Source organism: Dipodomys spectabilis, unplaced genomic scaffold, assembly GCF_019054845.1.
Source record: "Dipodomys spectabilis isolate Male_0828 unplaced genomic scaffold, ASM1905484v1 ptg000096l, whole genome shotgun sequence".
NCBI lineage: Eukaryota > Metazoa > Chordata > Mammalia > Rodentia > Heteromyidae > Dipodomys > Dipodomys spectabilis.
The window spans coordinates 2,192,913-2,219,474 of record NW_024870773.1 but is presented as its reverse complement, the minus strand read 5'-3'; the positions used below and the strand labels follow the sequence as shown (position 1 = coordinate 2,219,474).

The following is a 26,562-nucleotide window of genomic DNA, read 5'->3' as shown; positions in this document are numbered from 1 at the left end:
AGCTGGTCTAACAGGGCACCCTGGTACAATCTACCTGCCATCTCCTGACAGCTATGCAGCCTAGCCTGCTGGCCATTGCCCAGCCCCTTCCCTTCACCACCAGGCTATCTTGCTCACCCTGAACATCTGGGTACAGGGCAAAGGTCACACACAGCTGGGTGAACAGAGAGGATGCAGGCACAGGGTCTGGTGAACCTACAGTCCCTACAACCCACCCACCATCACAAAGTAGCTCTTCCAGAAAGAAGTGGGGCCTGAGATGCTTTCTCCAGGATGTAATTATTTCCCTCTGCTTCCCTGAACCCACCCCCCCCCCCCCCCGCCCGACTCCCTGCTAGAGAGGAAAACAAGAGGAGGAAATGAGAGAAAGGGAGCTAGGTGGAGGAGGCTGTCTCAGGATGTCTTGCTCATGGGCAAAGGAATAATGAACCCCAGGCCTCAGTGTTCTCTCTCTCATGAGGAGCGGGGCTGATACCGATGGGTGCTGCAGGAAAGGGGGACCAGAAGAACGAAGGCCAGCACTAGGGACTGGGTATTGCCTGTGAAAGCAGCACGGTGTGCCCTGGCTCTGGTCATTCTGACCTGCAGCTCCTGACCCTTCTCCTTAATTCTTCCTTTTTTCTCAGGCCACACTTCTGGGATGAAGCTCCATTGAGTATAGCCATGAGAAATGTTTTGCTACCTTAGCAACAAATATAAATGAGTTGTGTTTGTCTCATTTATCTTAACATACACAGAGAACTCAGCGTGTTTTTATATGTAAGTGTATGCTCGGTTTTTAACAATAATAACCCAGTCCACTTGTTCCTGGATATCAACCCTATGAGATCTATAATGTAACGAGACCCATTTATCCAAGAAGCAAACTGAGTCACGGAGGGTTAAGAGACATCCCTGAGGTAGTTGACAGCGGAAGCAGAATTAGCCCCCGATGGAGATGGTCTTTCTTAGTACAAGATTTTACCCTGAATTCAGAACTGGGGGCAGAAAAGCCTGGCTCACATTTATCTCACAAAGATACCCTCTGGGCTTGGGTCCCACGTCGTAGCCAGCAGGACACTTTAACAAACATGGTGGCCGAATGGCACGCCCCATGTGCCACCCATCACAGTCACTCTTTCCTTCTGAGCCTGGATGGTCTGGCCACCTGCACCTGACCAGGGGTACAGTCCCCACTTGCTTCAAAAGGGAGACTTATAGGCATCTTCCCAGCTCACAGAGACTTCTGGATGGCTACACACACTCAGTCATCTGTGAAATTTTAAACTGCAATTTTAGCTTCACAACACAAAAGCTACTCTAATTGCCCCATCTCATGGCAATGTTTTTTTTAAGCCTTAAATTATGAGCCTGCAGGATGGAGCTCTTCCAGAGATGAAGCAGTCGTGGGACAAAGTGTCCTTGCTGCGGGCTGGCTGGGGTGGGCTTCCACACAAGACCCAGCCAGCTGGGAGTCAGCTCCAGCATGGGGAAGGACAACTAGCTGGAATCTGAAGTCTAAATAACCCTTTGCCTTAAGAAACAGAGGGTTAAAGGTGACCAACACCAGTCCTTGTCATAAGAATGCTGCTGCTTCCACAAGCTTGGATTAGAAATCCAGAGACAATGTTGTACTCCTAATAAATTTATTCAATTGGCTTGTCCATAAAGGAGGACAGCTGACCCTCAGGAAAGAGGACTGAGCTTCAGAAAGGAGGACTGACCCTCAGGAAGGAGGACTGAGGCTCAGAAAGGGGGACTGTCAGGAAAGAGGACTGACCCTCAAGAAGGAGAACTGACCCTCAGGAAGGAGAACTGACCCTCAGGAAGGAGAACTGACCCTCGGGAATGGTGGACTGACCCGCAGGTGGGACTGACCCTCGGGAAGGAAGACCAAGGCTCAGAAAGGAGGCCTGACCCTCAGTTAGGAGGGCTGACCCTCAGGATGAAGGACTGACCCTCAGGATGAAGGACTGACCCTCCAGATGAAGGACTGGCCCTCGGGATGGTGGGCTAACCTCGGGATGGTGGGCTGACCTCGGGATGGTGGGCTGACCCTTGGGAAGGAGGACTGACCCTCAGGTAGAAGGACTGGCCCTCAGGAAGAAGGACTGTCAGGAAGGAAGACTGACCCTTAGGATGGAGGGCTGATCCTCAGGAAGGAGGACTGACCTCAGGGAGGAGGACTGACCCTCAAGAAGGAAGGCTTACCTTGTGAAAGAGACCCTGCCATCGAAAAATCTACACAGGAGAAAGATACAGGAAGATCTTGGTCTCAGGGCCAGCCTGCAAATCAGGAGCTCCTATCTAAAACTCGAACTAAAGCAAAAATACTAGGAGTGTAGCTCAAATGGTAAAGCATCTGCCTAGCAACTTCAAGGCCCTGAATCCAAACCCCAGTACCACAAAAAAGGGGGGAAACTTTAAAACATTTTTCATGGAAACACCTTTAGAGAGATTGCAATGTAATATGACATATAACACAAGCTTACTGGGAAAGCAGAGACCCAGAGGGGGTAAGGCAAAGGATCAGTGATGCCACTCCGGAGTCTGGCAGGGTCACTAGGAATCACCAACTTGTCCTTTATATTCCTAAAAGCAGGATATCTGAGAATCGTTAAATGTGTGGCCCTTATCCATAGAAAAAAGAGTAGCAATGGGTTTTCCATGCAGTGTTGGGGATAGAACTCCAGGCTCTCACCCACACTGAGCACACAATCTCCCTCTGAGCTACATCCCAGCCCTGCATGTGGAGTTTTATTTTATTTTTTTGGATCCAGTCGTGGGGCCGGAACTCTGGGCCTGGGCACTGTCCCTCAGCTCTTCAGCTCAAGGCTAGTGCTCTACCACTTGAGCCACAGTTCCACTTCCGGATTTTTTTCTTTTTGCTTACATGGTACTGAGGAATCGAATCCAGGGCCTCAGGCAAGCAAAGCAAGCGCTCTACCACTGAGCCACCTTCCCAGGCCCTGCATGTGGAGTTTTAAAGGAAGAGGTAGGTGCATACTTCCAGGTAAAAGTCTGCCTTCACTTGTGAAACCAGAGCAGGTTTATCTGCACCTGTCCAGGCACCAGTACTCCATGCACTGCAGCTGCCTGCCTCTTCAGCCATGGCTATTCCCCACACAAGAGCCATGAGGGCCCAGGAGAGAGAGTGGGCGTGGGAGCAGCCCTGGGCTTCTAACAGAGCCTGCAGCCCCTGTGGCTCGCTGCCTTTGCCTAGGAGAGAGATCTCTTTGGAGATGTCCAAAGGCTTTTAGTCTTCAAATTCTTCCTCTCCAATCTACGTTCCCAAGAAGGAATAAGAAGTCAGACAAGAAAAGCAAACTTCTGGGGACAGAAAGTAGCACAGACCTTGAAGGATGCATTCCAAATGAGGCTGAGAAAACATTAAAAATCCCCAAAATGTTTCTACGCAGTCAGTGATGGCGTGTGCCTTCCATTGGTTATAAATAGTCCTCTTTATAACTAAGGGTATTGTTTATCAGACTCTGGGAAGAAAAGACAGCTGTTAGCAGATCTGGCAAAATGCAAGCAAGGGTTGGAGGGGAGGGGCTGTGGGGGCACAGAGACGTGTTGAGGACACTGGAAAGACCCCTCATGCTCATCTTCCAAGTGGCTGTGAGCAGGTCACAGAAGGCAGCAGAAGGATGCTCAGACAGCAGATGGGCAGAGCAGACAAGCTCAAGTGTGGTCTCACCTGCTGAGGAGCAGCACAATGCCCGACAAATGACTGTTACCCCCTCCACAGAATAAAGACTGGTCGTAAACGTTTCAGGCCCTTTCTGGATCTTTAAATATGCGACTGTCTTCTCTGGTCGGCATGGGCCTGTATCCACTCCTGACACAAAGATGCAGAAAGAACCTGCAGTGGCCTTTGTACAGACCACAGCACAGTGCTAGCAGACTAAGTACTCAATGAACAGCAGTTGCCATTTTGACCAGCAAGCACACAAGGGTCCCCTAGAGCCAAAGAGCGCTCCTTAGGGGTATGGCTGCCTGTCGTCTGATGTAGAATGTATGAATTCTCCTGGACAGGAAAGGCTCTTTCTGACTCCACTGTACATAGCCTCCGGAAGCTGTTCCTGACCCCAGGTGCACATAACATCCAGAGGCCATTCCTGACCCCAGGTGCACACAGCCTCCAGAGGCCATTCCTGACCCCAGGTGCACATAACCTCCAATGACCGTTCCAACCCCAGGTGCACACAGCCTCCAGAGGCTGTTCCTGACTCATGTACACACAGCCTCCAGAGGCCATTCCTGACCCCAGGTGCACATAACCTCCAATGACCTTTCCTGACCCCAGGTGCACACAGCCTCCGAAGGCCATTCCTGACCCTGGATCTACACAGACACATGCAATCCCCCTCCTGACCCAACAGAGATCATCAATGCATAGGTACAAGGCCTTAGGCTCCAACAGCCCTAAAGCAAAGTCTTTGAGATAAGTGGGTATTGGTTCAACACCAACCACATATGATGACCCCTGACTCCAGGATTCAAAGATCTACAGAAGCACAAAAAAGTCAGGTGAGACCTACAATGGCGGACAATTATGAGTACTTCACAGGGGCACAAGCTTGAATGGGGACAAAGCCAGTGCCACATTAAGGAGAGCTGAAGCCTAGAGCTGCAGGGCCTCACAGGACAGCCTGCCCATGGTGGACCCAGCTTCTGGCCTTGCCAAGCACCGGGCACAATCATGTGGCTGAGTCCCTCGGAGCCCTGAGGTTTCTTTGTACAAAGAGGGCTTGGGTCTGCAGTCAGACTAGTGCGACTCCCAGTCCAGTGCCCTGGTTGAGGCACCTACCCCACAAAGCCTATGTGCAGCAAGTGTTCCCCTCTAAAGAACAACCATGAGAACAAACTAATACTACGCACAAAGCAGAGGCAGCATCTGGTTCACACTGAACTTGTAATAACCACCAGCTATTGTTGTTGATGCCTTCTGCTTCCATGCCAACCTGGGCACGTGTCTCTGGATGCAGGTGTCCTTCCCAGGGACCAGCAAGGCTAGTGAAGGACACACCTTGGGCTAAAGTCTATTCTGTGTGATATTCACAGATGACTAAAACATACCCTCCTGGTTTTGAGCTCCTCCCATGACTCCTGCACGTCTACACACAAGGGCTGGACCAGGCAAAACAAGCACACCTTCACTCCTGCTTCACTCCTGAGGCCGAGAGTGGCAGGGGACATTTCAGGACACTGCTTGTGGGCCTCCAGCTTCTGTTAATCATTTTAAGCTTCTGCACAGAGTAGCATGCCAGCCATCACCTAGATGGCCATCAGGTGGCTGTTTTACAAGCAGGTTTTGCTGCCAAGGTGACACCAAGCACAAAGGAGATAAAACAGCCACCCTGCTTCTCAGCATTCACATCTCCCCTGCATGTGAATATGAGGCTAGCTTTCCTCTGTCACCTATAGGACCTGAGCACCCAGGTAAGAGATGCCCAGGTGCAGACTGAAGCAGGGGTCTGGGATTTCTGGAACTGCTCCATCTCTACAGCTCCCGTTTGAACTGCACCTGCCCCTTGTCTGCTGGACATGACCCATGATGATGAGCTTCCATGGAAGCAAGCGCCTGTCCTGAGCAGCCTGACACCCACCATGGGCTTTCCTGCAGCCCCCAGCACTTTGAGCCACCCTGTCATTACATGCTACCTCCCATTTTCCACATGCTCATTCCCAGTGCACGCCTAACCTATCTGCAGTCCTTCCTCTGCACCCTCAATCCAGTTTATATGTAACGCAGGGGACCAACAGACAGATCACATCATCTACCGCACCATGCTTCCCTGTGTGCCCTGACTTCACCCTACCATGACATCTAGACAAAGCAAACTGAAGCCAGGGACCCAGTGGCTTGCCAACATCTGGATTTGAACCAGGAATTCCAGCTCCTGAGCCTCAGGTCTTCGTTGTTACCTTAGCTGGGCAGATTAAACTATTGACTGCATTTATCCACTGCCTGGATAAATCCATTGCAGCCCTATACATAGCGAGTGTCACACTTCATGAACCTTTAAAGGAACTGCCCCAGGCAGTCAAGAGACATCTGCGGGGAGGGGTCTGTATGATACTCTCATGGTAAAATAAGGCAAATGGCCTTCCTCTGTAATGGCAGGGTAGATGGCAGAGCCTCAGGACAGACCAACAGTATTCCCATGCCATTTTCCTTTACCCAATTACACTGAGAAATTAACCCTGCTTCCAGCTCCTAATTCAGATGCCAAATATGTGTCACTGGCAGATTCAGGGCATTCCACCTAACAGTGCAAGCAAGGCTCCGGCCAATGCCGATGCCCATGGTGTCACCTCAGGGTGACGGCCTGCTCTGAAGCTTCCCAGCACCAACATCCTCAACCTACTCTCCAGGTGCAAGTAGGCGAAGCCCTTGCCCTTGGGGAGGCGCCATGCACCCACAGAAGAGGGACCTGCACACCCTTCAAGCCACATGGGCACTTCAGGGACTGAGATGGCCCTGCGCTGTGAGCAGACACACAGGACCAGAGAAGAAGATGGACGATGTCCCCAGACCACGGCTCCACCACAGCCTGTGCACAGCTCTGCCCAGAGCAGGGCTGTGCAGTAGGAACTATAACCTCACAGAGCAAAGGCAGGAGCAAGGGAAGAGCAGCTGAAGGGATCCAGAAACAAGAGGAAGATTGGAAAGCAAGTAGGGAACCCTGGACTGAGGGCAGAGCTGCCTGCCTGGAGGGGGCGAGAAGGTATCAGCTGCCCAGCCCTCCCCAAAGGGGTGACAAGGAGGCACTCTTTGGGTATACTAAACTCAAGATTTGAATTCAAGACCTTGAAATTGGTTAGCTTACTTGCATGGCTGGCACTCTACCACTTGAGCCATGCCTCTATACTCCTGCTTTTTTGCTGTTCTGTAGTTCTTGCTATTGTTTGGGGGGCCGTTGGTGGTGGTAGATTGGATATGGAGTCTGATGGACTTTTCTGTCCAGTTTGGCTTCAAACCATGATCCTCTGGATCTCAGCCTCCTGAGTAGATAGGATAATAGGCATAAGCCACTGGCACTTGGCTTCTTTGCCAGGAATATTTTCTGAAAGGGAGGCAATCAAGGGAACTAGGGAACTATTAATCATGTACTTCACCTGTTTAAGAAAATCAGTGAATATTGTGTTAAGAAAAACCAGACACTAGAGTTGTGAGAAGAGGATGTGCAGTCACATTTTGGATCATGGGTCTGAGTGGAAGACGAAGGCAGAGGTTTTGGAGGCTGTGGACTCAGCCACATGGCACAGAATGGTACCCCGAGACTATGCTGTGCACAGCACAGTACCCCGAGACTATGCTGTAATAAGGACACAAGTACCAGGCTCAGATCCAACCCTGGCAACACAGGGCCAACCTTCTGGCATGTTATCCTTCTGCTAACAGATTCGATCTACTGAAGTCGTCCCTGCACCAGACATCACCACCAGTGCCCGTCTGCAGCCCCTTAAGCTCTCTATCTTACAGATAAGTTCTCTATCTTCCAGATAGAGAAACAGAAGCTTAGAGCAACTCTGGTCCAAGGTCAGACAGGTAGTAGGAGCAGAGGAGGACCCCAGGGCTCCTGTCTCTCCCACAAGATCTGGCTGCCCCTGGCCTCGTTTCCTCATTTTCTGAAATGGATATCATAACTATACATCCAAAGCCTGGTGAAGCATCATCAGCTCCTTCCCAGCTCCCAGCCTCCTCCTAGTGCTTACCCTTTGCTCTAAAAAGCTATCTGCAGAAAGGTTGTGCTGACCTGGGGCTGCTGGTGTCCAGATGCTGCAGCTCACCTCCCCCTCCAGCCACAGCCAGTCCCTGGCTGAAGGACTGACTGTATGTAAACACACTTTCAGTCACTAAGCTCTGCTTTCAGCTAAGGTGATAGCAGAAACAGCTGCCTATTCTTTTCCAGGCAGCTGAACCTGAACAAAGAGATATTTTTCTCTTAGCACACACTCATGCCCAGCCTTGGGGTGAAATTTCAGGCTCACATTTTGGGTGTTTGAGGATTTTACCTTCTTGTTTGCTGATTCACAGTGCGTCTGGCTGTGGGGCCTCAAGCCTTGAGCTGAGAGGCAGATGCTTAGTAATTACAAAGACTTTTTCCTATGGTGGTGGGGGCTGGCAAGACACTGCCTTGTTTTTTCAAGGAAGAATTTTAAGCAATAGTTTAAAGAGACGGCTCCTCGGCTTTTGGTGCTAGGAAAAATGGAAATGAATCTTGAGAAGGCTTTCCCCTTCTCTCCCAATGCACAAGATCTGGGGACAAGGTGGGAGACTGAGAATCCTAGGAACAGCAGCAGGATGAGCAAGGCCAGGGCACCGTCAGCACCTATCTTACAGTCTCCCTCTCATAACTGTAGCCAGTACAAGAGAAACAGCTTCAGCATCAACCAGGTGTTAGCCAGCTAACTCCATCACCAGCATGGCTGCCACAACTCACTTACTTACTGACCTTTCATTTTAGTTACATAACTTCTCCAGTTCCTCCTTAGTTTTTCCTAGGAGATGACTAGCATTTTCCTTCTTAAGAAATCTCTACATATTTAGATATTATCTTTTTAGATTTTACAAATATCATCCCAGTTTCAAACATAGCCCTGTGCCCAACATCGGACCATGTTCCACAGCAGGGAGAGATTTTAAGAAGAAAGAGCTGCAGGAATGCATTCACCTCCCTCCTGAGCCTTTTCTCCTTAAAGTGAGATTTTTAGAAAGAGAGAAAGAGAGAGACAGAGACAGAGACAGAGAGAGACAAAGAGAGTAGGGGAGAGGGAGGGAGGGAGGGAGGGAGGGAGGGAGGAAGGAAGGGAGGAAGGAAAGAAGGGAGGAAGGGAAGAAGGGAGGAAGGGAAGAAGGAAGGAAGGGAGGGAGGGAAAAAACAAGGCTAAGCTCAAGGTTCTGACCCAGCAACTCTAAGCGAAGACACACTCCTGCACTCAGGGCCGGCAGGAGGCCCCAGCCCACTAGGGAAGGCAAGTTCCCATCACCTTCTATTTTCAGACACTGGAGTTTTTAGAGCATGGGCTAAAAGTGCTTTTTATTTTTTAATAAACCCGCAGTCTAGCAGATCAGTGGCAGCAACATAGAGGCCTTTGACAGAAAGCTTTCAGCTTTCTAAGCGGTGAGCAGAGGTGGGGCGGGTGGACCACCCTGCTCTCTACGGCCTGACTACACTGTTTCAGAGCCAACTGGACATGTGGTTTTCCTGATGGCACCTTTCTTTCCTGACCCTGGTTCAATTCCTTATGCGGGAATCAGTGTGGGTCAGAGAAGAACTAGAATAAAGACAAAATGGGCTGCCTGGGAGAAGGAAGTCTTAAGGAGGCCCTCATGGCTGGCTAGAGGAGGAGGGGGAGGGGGGGACAGAGACCCCTAACTTGGCCAGAGTGGGCTCTCAGCAGGATTTGCTGCTTGTCAGGACTGTTGGGAAGCTGAGGCCTATAGGGGATAACTAGGAAAGGCTAGGTGGGCCACAGCCCCAGAGAAAGGATAGAACAGCACAGAATGAACAGAAAGAGAACTCACTGAAGAACGAGAACTCACTCTGGAAGTCCTAGCAAGCCTGTGGAGGGGGAGGCACCCGGGTCATGAGATCTTTAATGCAAGGCAACTGCCAGCCAGGCAGCGCAGACAGCGGATAATGTTTTCAGGGCTGAGCAGCACTGGTATACTGGAATAGACAACAGGAGCAGGGACTGGTCACTAAGGAAGGATACTGAGTTCTGGCTTCATCCCAGGCCAGAGAGTGCACATGGAGGCCGTGGTCCCTGATGGCCACTCCCCTGGTCTTAACTACGTGGAGGAACTTTCCACCAAACCTGGCAGCCTGCAGCCGGCAAGTATGGTCAAGGCTGATAGCTGGCCAGTCTGGCTCCCTCACAAGGACCTGCACCCAGCCTTCTTTTACCCCAGGCATGCACTGCAGCTGCGCTGCTGTGTGCTCTCAGGAGTTGGAAGTGTGCAGAGGAGCTCGCAGCCTTGGACATCAAGCCATGCGACAAGGACAAGGAGGTGGACACTGGAAGGCCAGGAGTCAGGCAACCACACCTGCAGGCTCCTGTCAGCTGGCTCTCTCCTGTGCCCACCCTGGCCCATCATCTGGAGACCTGGGGAGGATGCCAAAGGAGCCAAGGTGTGATCACTGTGTACTTTCAGACTCTACCCCATCTGTTTCCAGGAGCCTCCCTCACTTACACAGCTCGGAACTGCAGGGCTGGGGGATGGCCTCCTGATACACTAGGAGCAGCTGGCTCATGGGGGTGGACTGCATCGAGGGTCAGGGCCAGTGTGTCCATACTGACGAATGGGCTGGGCCACCAGGGAAAGCATCACCACAGACAGGTGCCTGGTACATGGAGGTAGGTGGGGCAACAGACAGTCTGCTTCATTACAACTCCAGGTAAGGGGCCAAGATGGCATCTTGACAGTTTCCTGTGCTTCACAGAATCATGTGGGAGGACTCAAATAGCACGTGGCACTACAGTCTAGCCATGTGCCTGTTTTGCCCCTCTTTTTCTCCCCTGCAGAGATGTAAAAGTCTATTCCCTCCTTGCCCTTGGGGATTCTGCAGAAACGGAACTCCTCTTCAGACTGCATCACTATGCAAGGTACACACCACAGTGCAGCTCACATCGATGCTGGTGTTGTGAAAATCCTAACACCAGACACCTGTGCCACATATCACACAGGGCCTGAGCACACAGGCTTTTGTTCCACTTTTAGGCCCAAATACAAAGGTGGACAGAAAAAGCTGGAGTCACCAAGCTTGACATCAGAGAGGGAGGGAGGGAGGGAAGGAGGAAGGGAAAGAGAGAAGGAAGAGGAAAAGAGAGAGGGAGGGAAGAGAGAAAGAGGGGGGAAGGAGCAAAAGAGAGGGAGGGAAGGAAGGAGTTAAAGAGAAAGAGGAGAGAAAGAGGTGGGAGGGAAAGAGAGGGGAGGGAAGGAAGGAGAGAAGAGGAGGAAGGGAAGGTGGGAGGGAAGGACAGAAGATATAGACAGAAGGAGAGAGAAAAGGAAGTAGGGACAGAAGAGAAAGAGGGAGAGAGAAAGGGAGAGGGAGGAAAGGAGAAAGCAGAGTCTCTAGGAAGACAAACTTCAGCCTCACCAGTTCAAAAGCAGGTAACTAGAAGAGGCTTTACAACAGCCAGCCCCCAAGGGCTCCAAGGTGGGTGCTGATCTTGACACCATCGGATTAAATGAGCCGCAGGCCATTAGTAGCAAGAGCAGCCTGAGGGGTGCTGGGCTGCACTTCACCTGCACAGGAAGCTAGACTGAATCCCGCTGGGTCTGCTCGATTCAGCAATGAGGTATGAAAGGAGCAGGAGATGAAATAAACTTTCCAGAGCAAAAGGCTGGCTTGAGGCTTACTAAGGTGGCAAAGCTATCCTACCAGTTGCGCAAATGAAAACCTGACTTCCTTTGATTTTCTTTTAAAGCGCTTTCTGGAGCTGCCAGGTGCTGGTTTGCAGCTGACGCCAGCCCCAGCTGGCTCTCTGCTCCCTGACCCCTCCCACAACAGGCTGCAGGAGGGGGAGCAGGCATCACCGTGGCAAGCCCTAGGATGGGGCCCCAGGGAGAGCCCTCCAGGACACCACACGTAGCTCTGGCCCACCTCTCCTATCTGCAGCCACTGAGGCTTTGATGTCAGGTGGCCACCAGCGCCCACGTTATGAAAGCCTCAAATGCCACTTGATTCCAGGAGCTCCTTCCTCCTCTAAAGTACCGGGTCCATCACCATTTTATCTCTAACTCCAGGAGATCTCAGAGCCAGGGCTCTGCCCCACCCTCTCTCACACACCCCTCCATGTGGAGCTCTGAGGAAAAGTGCCTTTGTTGATTTTCTACCTCCAAATCCTTCACACCAGCCTGGCTCTGCTGGCCTACAAGTCCAGGTACGGCCCCCATGTTCCCAGAGAACAAAAGGCTTTGCTCTGCTCTGTCCACCCTTCCCCTCCCCCAACAACCCAGTACAACCCTTGAAGCACCTAGAACTGCAGGAGAGACAGCCAGGCAAGAAAGCAGTGTGTGCTGGGCCTAGGACAAGCAAGCCACCAAGCAGGAGGACAGGAGAGAAGGAACAGGCACACACAGGAGGCCCACCTCAGGTGTCCAGTGCCTATCTTTATGGATTTAGGATTCACACAGCACAGGGGAAGGTCAAAGCATCTAGAACCCAGATTTCTGCCCCCAGACATTGAAACCAACCTGCTATGTGTCATGGGGGCTTCGGCATGAGCTCAGAGAAGAGGAGGTGGTCCTGGGGGTCTCCCAGGCTCCTTCCCTGCTCTCTGCTCCTCCATCTCTGAAGGGACTGTGCATCTCACAGAATCCCCAACCTCTCACCCACACTCCACCTACAACTCCTCAAAATATCCCCACACTTCACCCCAGGGTTCAACAAAACCAGCTTGCTACTTTTTATCTCCTGGAACACCCAACCCTTGGCTAGAGCTGTTCTTACAGCTGTTCTTACAGCCCAGCATGGAGGGTGTCACCCACCTCCCCCTGAGCAGAGCAAGCCCTACCTGGACAGCCACCTCCAACCCTGGCTCATCGCTCCATAATCACTGCTGAAACCAACTCTGCCCAGCCCTCCCCCACCACTCCTGGGCTGACCAGGCAGGTCGCTCCCCTCTCCAAGCTACCATGTCCTGCATTTAACCCCAGAGGGTCACGGTGGGAAGACACTCTGCCCACAGGATGTGTCCCAGATCAAATCCATGAGAATCCCAAGCTTGTTTATAATGGGCAATATAAAACGGTCTCATTTAGCATCATGCTGCAAACCAGAGGGGTTCTATGAAACTATACCCTTGTGGGCTCTCTAAGGGTTTGGAGGTACACCTGGCTGGAAGGTACATTGCACAACTGGAAACCATTTCAGCCAAATATATCTGGCCTGTTTTAGGAGCAGGGAACCTCACTCAACCATGATTCACCTGATGTACTCATGCACCTGTATGGATGGATATTCACACCTGCATGAATACACACATCTGGACAGGCACACACATATCTGCACAAGCACAAGTACACACACATCACAAATATACACAGAAGCAAGCATGCCAAGCCTACATGAACACACCCACCTGCACAGGTACACACACAGATCTGCACACACACGAGCAGGTGCTCAGGACAGAGCTGGAAACAAGACAGGCTGTGCAGTCCCCTGGCAGAACACACTCAAGGGCTCAGGGTGCCCAGCACACACCCCAGCCTGTGGGCCTCCATGATGCAGCACTCAGTAGTCAAGGGCTCTGCACATTGGTGCGCTGCTCCTAGTTTTGGCCCAGCCTTCCTTGGCTCTGCACTGACGTGTCCAGCAGGATTCTGAACCCTGACGAGACTGGCACACATCCGTGCAGGAGAAACAGAAGCAAAGGAAGGGTGGGATGCTCTGACTTGCAACTCAGACCACAGGAAGACAGACCCAGGGGCCCAGCAGAACCACGAAATTAGATGGCTCATTCACAGACAAGTCCTGTTACCTAGCAACCACAACAGGTTACTAGGATGGCAGGTGTAGCTAGCAAGGATTTGCCAGGACAAAGGATGAACAAATTTAACAGTGGTATTCAGTTGAAACTTTGTTGAAAATGAACTATACAACTTGTGGGTGGAGACTGAAGGGAAAAACTAGGAGGGAAGGGTGACACTGTCTAAACAGAAATGTACTCATTATCTGACTTATGTAACTGTAACCCTTCATCCATCACCTTTATGGTAACAATTAATTTTTTTAAAAAAAGAAAGAAAAGGGGCAAGAAGCCTTTTCAGAAGAAGTATATATATACAGGAAGAGACAGCAGCAGGGGGTACAGGTGTAATTTAATTTTAATTAAAATAATCACAGTGCTCAAAGGGACTCACTGAAACACACATGGGGAAAAAATCCTGTAGCTACAAAAACAAAATTCCCAACCAGATGTAACTCAGCCTGAACATATACTTATGCTCCTTACAGACTGAAAATCTATGTAAGTTAAAATATGTATGTATTATCAGATATATACATATATGTACATTGTAAGAATAAAGGTAATAATATCTGTTAGTTTTTCAAACAAAAAAGAGATCAAGGGTTTTCAAATACATAGAATGAGAAATGATGGTAGACAAAACATTATAAATATTATGAATATTACCAGATGCCTTTACACAGAATATTTATTCCTTCAGAACTGACAGTTATAAAATGTAACTAATGATGCAAGGTCAATTAATAGTTTAGACTATATCACAATTATAATGTTTTGGAATCATTTCATGTATTAGCTTGCATAAGAGTAACAGACCATACAAGTTTAATGTAATTTTATAGTCATACAATTTCAAATTAAAACTATTTCAAGAAAAAGTCTGATTTGGGAATTCATCATCTAGCAATGATGGGAAATTAAAAATGGAAACTCAACTTAAAAATTCAGGGACAGAATTGGGGATTTAGCCCAGCAGAAGAGCACTTGCCTGGCAAGAGCAATGCCCTGAGTTCAGTCCTCAGCACCAGGGGAGAAAAAATTCAGGAACAGACCAAAGTTCCATAGTCCAGCTAGACCAAAACAGAAGACAGTATAAAGAAAGGAAAGACTGCAACCTGGTGCTCACTAGACACTTTGTTGAAAATGAATGACACAACTTGTGTGTGAGGCTAGAAGGGAAAAATTGGGAGGGAAGGAGGGAAGTGTGACATTGTCCTAAAAGAAGCGTACTCCTTACCTGACTTATATAAGTGAAACCTTGTATCACCTTTATAGTAACAATAAAAAAAATTTAAGTACAGCAAGAAATTTATTTTCAATAATCAAAACTTAACAGACTTTGCAGGTGCCAGTGGCTCATGCCTGTAATCCTAGCTACTCAGGAGGCTGAGTAGCTAGGATTCAAAGCCAGCCCTGGCAGGCAAGTACATGAGATTCTTATCTCCAGTTAACCACCAAAAACTAGAAGTGGTGCTCAAGTTGTAGAGAGTTCGCCTTGAGCTGAAGAGTGCAGGAACAGTACCCAGGCCCAGAGTTCAATCAAGCCCTAGAACCAACAAAAATAAATAAATAGAAACCTTAACAGACTTTATAGGAATGCTACAAGAAGACAATTGCTTGTAATTTTAAGGTCTAGAGACTAAAGCTACATTCCATTTGAATGTTGAAATGATTACCACAGACACATCACCATTTTCAGTCATTAAAAGATGAAGAATTGCTAGGATTTGCCCAAACTACAAATCCTAGTTATTAAGTTCCTCCTGAAAAAAAAAAAAAAAAAAAAAAAACCTTCCCAGAAGTAGTGTGTTCCTTCTGTGTCTTGTACATTTACACATGACAGTCTGACAGCCAGCTGGATTAATGAGGTATTCATCCATGTTTCTGCCTCTCTACCAGCCCAGGGAACTCTGGGAAGAGTCCTGATCTGTCAGGGTAAAAGGCTGTGATGAACCACAGACAAGAGACTGCCTAGCCTGCAGTGTTCTGTCCCTGATACCTACTGTATTGTCTATTCAGGGAAGAAGACACCAAAGGTAACGTTCATGTACTGAAATCCAAAATGCAGAAATCGAAAAATGCTCTAGAAAGGAAAACACACTACCCATTGCAACAGTTCTAGTTTTTCTTGAGTGACTGGAGAGCAGTAATGGCATTCAGCAATGTCAGAAGTAAAAGCTGTGGGAGGGGTGTAACACCTGATGTGCCAAGGTTTGCTTGTTCATGGATTTAGTCAATGAAATCCCATCATCCCACTGACCAAAGCCTCAAGTCTAGATGAAAAGAAAGATAACCCTTCACCTTTAAGAGTTGCCACCAGAAAGGAAAGAGGAATCTCCAGTGGCAGTGGCACCTTGCACAATCAGAAGTAGCCAAGCCCCAGATGAAAGCAAACACCTCTTCCTTTTCACAAATGCACAGTAGAGCAGCTCCAGGTACAACCAAGCTACTCACTACATTGTTAATCCTTGACTACAAACATTCTTAATGTAATATTTTTAAACAAAACTTCAAGCAGTAGTCTTGTATTCTAGGTAGGTCATTCTACAATTGGCGTCAGCCCTAAGCAAACATTTAGCTATTTGGACAAAATGTGTATTTAGTATATCTTGTGCATGCATTTAGGTGTTTACATATGCATGTGTGACATAAAAGGATAGTAGTTAAATCCCTGGGACTGTGTATAATAAAACGTTAAATAGAAATTCTTAAAAGATCTTGTACTGGGGAAATGACTGTAGAGAAATAGACACCGATTGAAGTTTGAGAAGAGAAAGAGACAAAAATATTATCAAAATGAAACATGAATTACAGTCTCTTGACTTTTGGTAGTAGGCCAAAATAATTCAACAGGGGAAAGAGTTATCTTTTCAAAAAATGGAGCGGAAACAGCTGAATATCCATAGCAAAAACAAGTGCTTTACCTTACTACAGATAAAATGGAACATTAGTGCCATAATAACATTCTTAGAATGCTAAAACACAGGGACTCCTCACAGAGATTGTGAACTTGTCAATGGTTTCTTAGCTATAACATCAAGAGCATAAGCAACCACAGGAAAAGTAAGTAGACAGAGATAAGACAGAGTTCACCTGTAGATGCTTGGCTAGGGACTGATGCTGGGAATGTTCACTGGGTTTTTTTGTTTGTTTTCTTGTTGGCTGGGGGCCTAAACTCTGGGCCTGGGCAGTGTCCCTCAACTGTTCAGCTCAAGGCTCTACCACTTGAGCCACAGCACCACTTCCGGCTTTTTCAGCTTATGTGGTATTGAGGAATCAAACCCAGCGCCTCATGCATGCAAGGCAAGCGCTCTACCATTGAGCCATCTTCCTAGCCCTCACTGGTTTTTATTGCAAGCACCCACTCTTATGTTTTGAATAATCAAACTTGTTGGACAGACAGCTGCCTGACTGACAGATGTAAGACTCCTCCCTTGTGCTCATTTGACTTGGGCAGGGAATTGTCAAACAAGCAGCCCCACCTCTGGAGACTGGGTGGACTGTCATCATGGTGGACCAGGGCTTGGAATGCTCTACAGTCATTCCAAGGAAGCTCCACTCTGACTTCAGGACAATGGAACCACACTGCGGCTGAAGCCATGACTTCTGCTGCAAGATGACTTGCTCCAGTCACAACCACTCCAGACGAGCTGCACCTGCTCAGTCTTTCTTTCTTTCTTTTCTTTCTCTCTTTCCTTCCTTCCTTCCTTCCTCCCTCCCTCCCTCCCTCTCTCTCTTTCTTTCTTTCTTTCTTTCTTTCTTTCTTTCTTTCTTTCTTTCTTTCTTTCTTTCTTTCTTTCTTTCTTTCTTTCTTTCTTTCTTTCTCTGGTCAGTTGTGGGGCCTGAACTCTGGGCCTGGGCACTGCCCCTCAGCTCTTCAGCTCAAAGCTAGCGGTCTACCACTTGAGCCACAGCGCCACTTCTGGCTTTTTTCTGCTTATGTGGTGCTGAAGAATCAAACCCAGGGCCTCCTCATGCATGCTAGGCAAGCACTCTACCACTGAGCTACCTTCCCAGCCCCACACCTGCTGGGTTTTAACTGCCACCATGACAAGTATTGGTGATCTCTAGATGGCCCTGCCCATCCTGCAGTTATTTGCACTCAGAACTAGGGATGGAGTGTGACTGGGCCCAAAGGTGATTGGTGTATATGTGAGCTTAAGAGATTGATCAGAACTAGAAGCTGTGCACCAACAAGGCTGTGGCTGAACAAGAAGCTGTGTACAGAATTCCACACCCCTCTTTTAGCTAATTAAACAGGTTAGTTTTCAGTCTTTTCAGGTCAGTCCAGGAGATTTCTTTCCTGTGTGCTGTCTTCCAGTGATATAACATTAGGCTCCTGAACAGAACTTTTTTTTACCCACTTGTTGTCTTTTTTTTTTTTGGTCCGATCGTGGGGCCTGAACTCTGGGCCTCGGCGCTGTCCCTCAGCTCTTCAGCTCAAGGCTAGCACTCTACCACTTGAGCCACAGTACCAGCTTTTTTTTTTTTTTTCTGCTTATGTGGTGCTGAGGAATCGAACCCAGGGCCTCATGCATGCGAGGCAAGCACTCTACCACTGAGCCACCTTCCCAGCCCCCCACTTGTCTTAATCATGGATACAGCAGACAAAACCTGAGCTTCCAGCCCCAAGAACAGCAGTGCCAGCAGTTCTTAGGAGGCTGAAGGATTCCAGAGATCAGCCCGCAGCAATAACGGAAGAAGCTGATACAACAAAGGACTGTGGGAGTCCTGGGCAGGTGAGATGGTGGACAGTGAGAGCACAGAAGATAAAGAGCTGCGATGAACCACAGACAAGAGACTGCTGCCTGCAGTCACTACAACAATCCAGAGCCACCGAAGGTTAGAAGCCAACGGGCTCCTGATACCCGAATCTCGAAAGCAGTCACATTAGCTGCTGGGTGCAAGGCCACTGGCATTTAAAGCCCAGGACAATAAGCTTTGACCTAAACCTACAGCTGTAAGTCTCTGGCTTTGAAAGTTTGAAGCCCATAGTTCTCAAAGCCTAGAACTATATGTAAAGCCTCTAGATCTGCAAGATCAACTTACAAGCACCTGGCCTGCAAGAGTTCAGGCTGCACACATTAAAAATTACTCTATGCCTATTTGCAATTACCATCCAAGTAGAGCAAAAAGATCCACACACAACCCAGTCATGTATGACAGGTCTTCCATGTTAGCTTTTCCTATTACTTTCTCTGTCCCTGAAATGTCCACTGAGATGCTCACATACTGCAGGCAGTGCTTAGATGGGGCCTTGAGAGATGACTGTTCACAAAAGCTCTGACTGCACAGATGGATTCATAATCTGACGGCAGTGGAAATATGAGGTGGTTGGCCTGGCTGGAGTATTCAGGTCAATGGGGATGTGTCTTTGAAGGTCATGTACCTGGCCTGGGGCTGCTTCTCCATCTGACTCCCATCTGCTGCTTGGCTGCCGAGAGACAGGCAGCGCTTCTCTACCACACACTCCCCACACTGCCACACCTGTTCAGCCTCATCTCAGCACTAGAAACCCTAGGACTAAAGCTCTGAGACAGGGGCCCAAAATAAATCCTCCTTCCCTGAAATTCTCTCAGGCATTTGTCCCAACAATGAAAAACTAACAACAGTTCTTGTTGTTCACTGCTGAGAGGAGTGTAAGCAAGGCTCTTGCACAGCAATCACCAAAAGCCTTTTGAAAAAGTGAAAAATCTGGGGCTGGGAAGGTGGCTCAATGGTAGAGCGCTTGCCTTGCATGCATGAGGCCCTTGGTTCAATTCCTCAGCACCACATAAGCAAAAAGGGAAAAAAGCAGGAAGTGGCGCTGTGGCTCAAGTGGTAGAACACTAGCCTTGAGCTGAAGAGCTGAGGGACAGCATTCAGGCCCCATGACCGGACCCCCCCCAAAAAAAGTGAAAAATCCTTCCCTTGATACTATTTTGATCCTTTTAAGAAGCAAATGAAGGATGTGGACACAAACTAAGCTTCAAGCACAGTTTCACAATCTCACTGATTAGTAGTAAAACAGTAAGTAAAACAAGAGGACAACAAACCCAATGTTAACCAAAGAAAACTGCAGCATATTACATACCCATTAAAATACCTTTGTCAAATTTAAATTACAATGTTCACAATTTATTAATTACAACAAAAAGGTCACCCATCATCTGGTCTACAATACATGGAAGGATAATAGAAAATTATGAGGGTTTCACATTTTTAATCACTTTTCTTCTGTCTTCTAAAATAAACACAAATTACTCATTAATAAGAAAAAAAATCACCTTAGCAGATAAACCATGGGGTGGGAGTCAGATTGCCAAATGGGCCAGCTCCCCCCTTCCATGCTTTGTGTGTCTGAAGTTAGCAGTGTGCAGGATGAGTTTCCAAACTGTGTTCTTATTGCTTGTCATGTAAATTAAAGACATTGTATTTAACACTTTTCCATACTTTTAGATAAACTTGTTCTTTGCAAGAATAATTGGTGTTTATTTTCCAAAACTTTGCTGTGAACAGATGTGATGACAAGCAACAGCATTTATCTAATGAACTACAGCTGTCTTAATCGGGCTCCTCCAGTCTTCTGTTGCACTTGTAAAATGCTACAAGGAATATTAAAAATCTATTCACTTTAACTTATAACAGCTTATGAAATAAAAATATGAGTCACAAAAAAAAGAGAAAAAATCACAGTGAGTTGGGGACTCTAGAACTGCCCATCGCCCTGTCCAGAAGACACCCAAGGCCTACTTCCTGCTGAGCTGTTTCTGAGCTCCCTGGGACAGGGCAGAACATGGAGCAGCCATGATTCAAATAGAGGTGTTTAAAACTCAAGGTTCTTCTCTCTTCTTTATCTGACTGGGGCATTGATTACACACAGCTGTTTGTGCTGAACCCCATGGAATGCTGTACCCCTCAAAAAAGCTAAAAACAACTCTAACTCCTGTATATATATATATTTTTAAGTGCTTTGGGCTCAAAACAAAAGAAGTTCCAGTTTAAAAAGGGGAGGTAAGGGGAGGAAGGGTCCACCTTTCCTGAATTATCAGGTCTGGCCAGGTGTATGCAGCAGTCCTTTAAACCAGGTCAGCTCACCACCCCATGACTGCAAAGACAGCCACACCCTGTCCTCTGCAGAGTGGAGGTAATCACCTCTCTGCCCCAGGGCTGTGTGAAGATGAAGGGTTGACTGTCCATGGAAAAGCAGTGCAGCATCACCAGGAGCCCCGGTCCTGCCTCTCCTACACAGGATCCTGGAAGAGAACCCAGCGGCCTCCTCTGACCCCTATGGTGGGCCTGTTTGCTATTAAGCACATCCTGAGCTTCAGCATCCCTAGCATCTCCAGCTTGGCACAACACCAAGGCAGCAGGAACTGTTTCCAGTGAGCCCACAGATGGGCTCCAGTGTCCAGGCTCTCCTCGAAGACAAAGGGTCTCTATTTAACTCTGGCCTCAGGAGAAAGATTTCCTCTTCTTGCTAGTCAAAGACTTTAAGCCAGCTGGGTGTCGGTAGCTCGCACCTGTAATCCTAGCTACTCAGGAGGCTGAGATCTGAGGATCACGGTTCTTCAAAGCCAGCCCGGGGAAGAAAAGTCCAAGAGACTCTGATCTCCAATAAACCACTAGAAAACCGGAAGTGGCGCTGTGGCTCAAAAGGTAGAGCACTCACCTTGAGCTGAAGAGCACAGGGACAGCGCCCAGGCCCAGAGTTCAAGCCCCACGACCAACCAAAAAAAAAAAAGATGTTAAGCCAAATAAACTAGAAGCAAACTCTAAGGGCAAAATTATCATCAATGCTAATTAACATAGCTTCCTCTCTTGCTTCTCAAGGTCAGGCCTCCCTCCAGATGACTACAGGGTTGCTGGCAGGGTACATGAATTTAAAACCCTTCTAAGAAGTCTAGCCACTAACAGAAAAGGCAAAGGGCCCAATCCCAGCTAGCCACAACCAAGACCTCACAAAGCCAGAGACAGTAGTCCTCCCTCCCTCCATGTGTGAACCTGTCCATTCCTTTGCCTCCTGAAAGCCAATCTCAAGACCAAGGAAGAAAATCAAAAGGAGTCTGACCTAGGATGCCAAGCTACCTCCCAAATTTCATGCTGCTTCCAAAAGTGAGCCTGCATGCTGCATTGCTTATTTGCACAGCAGGCAGGCAATGAGGCTGACAGACTGCAGGGCTATTTTAAGGGAATATGCTGCAAGTCTGGCTTGGATAGGGCATTGGGCCCTGTGCTCCCAGGACAGATCCCATGACGCCCTTCTATCCCAGCAGAGTTAACCGCCTGTCAACCAGCAAGCACAGTGTGTATATTCAGGTCCTCTGGACAGAGGGCCCACACCACCAAGCTGGCAAAGAGCTGGAGGAGCAAAGGAGAGGAGGAGGAGGAGGAGGAGGAAACGGAGACAGAGGAGACAGAGGAGTAGGACCCTCCACTAGTGAACTTTGGAGACATGCTCCAGGAAGCTGAAAACAAGGCAACACAGACAGAGACTGGGAATATTAGCCTGAAGGTGGCCAAGATCCTCACTCATAATTACAAAGGTACACTTTTTAGGGCTGGGTTCCAATTCTTGCACTATGTACTCCCATCATTGGGCCACAGGGCAGCTCCAACTCCAGCTGAGAAAGCAAGCAGGTCCTCAAGCCCTTCATGAGGACTCTGAAGGTTCCTGGGTCATTCTGAGGCCTTCTCTGCTCTCAGTAGCACAGGCAGTGAACATTCACATACAACACTGTTACACATTTATGTATTGTCACATTTACATACCAGTGTATACCTCTTTTTTTTTTTTTTTACAATGGGCAAGCTAAGTATCCTCATTGGATTGCATTCCCAATTACAAACATTCTACTATGAAACCTGATTACTTGATTGGCTGAGGTAGGAGGTATTGTGTTCAAGGCCAGCCTGACCTGCCATCACTGTAAATTAGTCACCAGCCGGGGCTATGTAGCAAGAACCTCTCAAAAAGAAAAAAAAAAAAAAAGAAGCAAGTTAAAAATTAAAAGAAATAGTCTGGAGACTTCGTGTAAGTGGTAGAGTACCTGCTTAGCAAGCCCTGAGTTCAATCCCCAGTACTGCCAAAATCAAAAAGGAAGAAAAAAATCATCTAGGTGTCAGTGGCTACTCAGGTGGCTGAGATCCAGAGAATAATGGTTCAAGGCTAGCTAGGGCAGAAAAGTTCAATAAACTCTTATCTCCAAAATAGCCAGCAAAAAGTAAACCTGAAGGCATGATTCAAGTGGTAGAGCAAGAAAGCAAACCATGAAATCATGAGGCTGTGACTCAAACCCCAGCACCACCAACAATTAATTGAAATAAAATCTGATTTTAGACCAAATGTCACCTTCCTGCTCTCCACTTGCTCTCGCTGTCTTTTCCTCCTCCTCACTGCCCACCATGTGATTTGTTTACAAACAGGACCTCAAAGACAGAAGACCAAACTAGGAGGCTGCTTTCCTTACAAGTGAGCAGCACAGAATGCTGAATGAAGCATGTGTGCCACAGCAGGCTGAAGGCCTCCACTCCTCCTCTCCTCTTGAACACATCCACTGCTATCCATGCTAATGAGGCGCCAGGATTTCTCCAACTTGGATCTGGCATCTATTTTAAGGCCCCATAAACCACAGTGCGTTGTTTCAGTGAACCTGAACTCAAGCATCATGAACCAGGGAACTTGCCCCTCCACCCTGCTGCGTGCACACCAGACTCTCTTTAGGGAGAGCACATTCTAAATTAGCTCTAGACTTAAAGGACAAGGAACACCGAAAGCAGAATTTGAACCTAACACCAAATGACATGCCATACTGCTCTTAACTGTGAGTAATGCACTGGACAGATGAAAGGGCCCTGCTGCAGAATTTCTCCTATTATAGATTAGTAAGAAATACAAGATTGCTTTACAATTCCTTTCGGAGTGTTCATCCTTCTTGAACCAGCCCAGGCCCGATTCTCACTCATAACTGGCACAACCTAGCACAATTCCCCTCCTGCTCTGAAATCTAAGAGGCTTGCTTGCTCCTAGGTAGACTTAGACCTGGCATGCTCCAAGACAGACAGTGGATCACAGATGCTGGCATAGGCCTGCCAAACCGGAGCTCTGAGCTGGAACAACCTTAGAGCTGATGTGGACAACAGCCGTCCAGGGCAGGAGGCCTGAATGACACTCCGGAAAATGCGGTGTGTATAAAAGACTGTTTATAGTGACTCGTGCAAATCGCACGCTCAGCCACGGTGCAAAGGATCACACTTTACAATTCACCCACCCAAAGCACTGCCCTGCCACCCCCAAACCCACCACGACCACCCTCACAGGCGGCCAGCCCCGCAGACCATGCCCTCCCAGCCCCGCAGCCTGAGGCCTCCAGCAGGCCGCAGCGTGGCGATCTGGACAGCCCGGGTTCAAGCGCCAGCAATAAAGTAAGAGGAGAGAGAGGGCGGGTAAAGCCGCGTCGTGCCCGGCACAGCCACTCCCCAGTTCTCCACTCGGCCGGGGGGCTGGGGAGGGGGCAGTGAGGGACGCCCCAGCTGTGGACCGCGGGCGGGGCAGCAGAGGGGCCGGGGGCTGGAGATCCTGGAGGCGGGGCGGGGGCTGGGGGCCCCGGGGCGGGACAGCTCTGGAGCCCAGCCGGGCGCGGCGGCTGCCCCCCTCCCCGGGCCGGGCGCGGCGGCTGCCGGCGGCGACGTGCGCCTGCCCGGCTCCGCGGGCAGCAGGACGGCGCTGGGGCTGCCGGCGCCGCCGGAAACAGCCCCGCGCAGGCGGCCGCTGGCGTCCGGCGCGGCCTCCCGGCTGGTCTCCAAGTTTCCCAGATGAGCGAAGAGCGGCGCGGAGTCCAGGCCCGAGCGGCCCTGCTCCCGGCTCCCCCGATCCCCGGTTGCTCCTCTCCCCGGCTGCCCGGCTGCCCGGCTCCCCGGCTCACCGGTTGCCCCGATCCCGGGCTGCCAGGCTTCCGGCTACTTCGCTCCCCGGGCCGCGCTCCGCCACGCCCTCGGCGCTGACCCCGCCGGCCCCACAAAAGCAGTGACTAGCTTCGGAGCCCCCGGCAGTGGGAGGCGCCGGACAGCGCCCGGGGCCGCCCCACGGGGCCTGGCCCGGCTCCCCGCCGCCGCCGCTCCCGGACCTGACAGGCGCGACGGCACCTTACCTCCGGTGTCCTCGAAGCGCGGGGACGGCCGGTCCCGCAACACCGCGCTCCATCCCGCGCAGGCCTCGTCCTCTAGCTCGAGCTCGGCGGGCGCCGGGGCGCCAGGCGGCGGCGGCGGGGCGGCCCCCGGGGGCGCAGGGCGCTCGCGCTCGTCGTCCGAGGAGGCGGCCGAGGAGGAGCGCGAGGCGGCCGAAGTGCTGTAGAAGGGGTTCCCGCCGCTGTCGGCGCCCGACTCCCCAAACACGTCGTCCGAAATGTGCAGGCTCTCATAGCGCGCGCGGGCCGCCTCGAGCAGCGCCGGCGCCCGCCTGCGCGCGCCCGCGCCCTCGGCCATGGCCCCGGCCGCCGCCCGCGCGCCCGCGCCCCACAGCGCCTCCCAGCCGCACGCGCCGGGCCCAGGGCCCGCGCCGCGGCCCGCCGCCCCCCACCAGCGCAGCCCGCAGCACAGCGCCCGGCGCCCGGCGCCCGGCCGGCCCGCCGTCTTGGCCGCTCGGGCCGCGCGCCCGCGATGCGCCTCGGAGCTAAGCGCCGCCGGCTGCGGCCGCGGCGGGAAGGGGCTCCGGTGCCAGGCGCCGCTGCCGCCCGCGTCCGCGCCGGCTGCGTCCCCGCCGCGCCCGGCCGCCGCGTCCCCGCGGGCCTTCCCCGCGGCAGCCGCGCTGCGCCGCCGACCTTCCCGGGCGCGAGCCGCCGGGCGGGCCCGCCTCGCGCACCTCAGCCGCCGCCAATGGGGAGCCCGGCCCGCGCGGGGCGGGGCCACATGACGTCCCTCCCCCCTGAGGGGCGTGGTCGCAAGACACTCCTCCACATGGCGCGGGGAACGCGGGCAAGCACGACCCCGCATCTCAAGGGCTGGCCAATAGGGGGTGATCTCAACTCGCGTGGGGCGGGGTCACAAGACGCCCCTCCCACGTGTGGGGCGGGGCCGCAGGACGCTCCTCCCCGGGGGCGGGGCGCGCGGCTGGGGCTGCGGAAGCGGTGCGGGTCCCTGGCGGTCTCCTCAAGCAGGGATCGTCGCCCGCAGGCCGGCCGCGGCCCATCCAGGGTGTGGTAGGGGGCGGAGCCGGGGCCCAAGAGAGCTCGGCGGATCCGAAAGGCGCCCACGGCTCGGGCCCGCCGGGCTCGCTCTCCGCTCGCGCAGTCGCTCTCAGACCCGGAGCTGTCCGCCCGGTGGTTCTGAACTCCGCGCGGCGGGCAGTGCAGTGCGGGGCTCCCCCGCAGCCACGAGCCCCACCCCCTCCCGCGCCTTCCCGCGCCAGTCAGTGTCTGCGATGGGAGCTATTCCCGAGCGCGCCCGGAGTGAGGCCATTCTGCACGCGACGCAGCCCCTATCGCCGCGACCACGCGGGTCCGCACAGCCGGTTCCCGGGTCCCGGTCCGCGGAGCAGCCCGGGGTCCGCGCGGCGCTGCAGCCGGACCCGTCAGGAGGAGCCCGGCCAGCGCAGCTGAAGGACAGCGAGTCCGACTCGGGCTCGAGCCAGTCCTCAGTGGACACTGAGGCAGGCCCGGTCCTGCAGGGCCGCACGTTTTCTCCTGCAAACAATGAAATGGGGATCGGACAGCGTTGGAGGGACAGGCCGTGCGGGGTGGTTACCAGCTCAACAGGCTGCGACTGCAGCGCGAGGTGTGGCACGATGGCCTGGCGTCGCCTAGGAAACCACAGGCTACGCCTCCCGCGCCACCGAGGTCGCCCCGCCCCGAACGTGCACCGATGCGGCGCTACCCGCGCCCCCCCAACACACACACACACACACACACACACACACACACACACACACACACACACACACGCGCGCGCCGAGCCCGAGGCCTGCCCCGCACGCCCCAGGCAGCCTCGCAGAGGACTGCCTGCCACCCCACATCTTGACCGGTAAAAACTCAACGACTGTTCAGAGACCAGTCTTTGTTCGGCCCTCTGCTCTGTGTAAACAAGCAGCTCCAAACCAGAAGAACACGTGGC

General features: G+C 51.1%; 1 protein-coding gene across 1 annotated transcript in view; it reads right to left on the bottom strand.

Moving 5' to 3' along the window:
* The window catches only part of Pgbd5 (piggyBac transposable element derived 5), a 40,929-nt gene extending 15,990 nt beyond the window's left edge, over positions 1 to 24,939 (bottom strand). The window contains exon 1 of the mRNA XM_042686213.1: positions 24,606 to 24,939. Within this exon, the coding sequence (XP_042542147.1) occupies positions 24,606 to 24,939 (334 nt within the window). The remainder of the gene's footprint in view (positions 1 to 24,605) is intronic.
* Between the last annotated feature and the right edge of the window lie 1,623 nt (positions 24,940 to 26,562).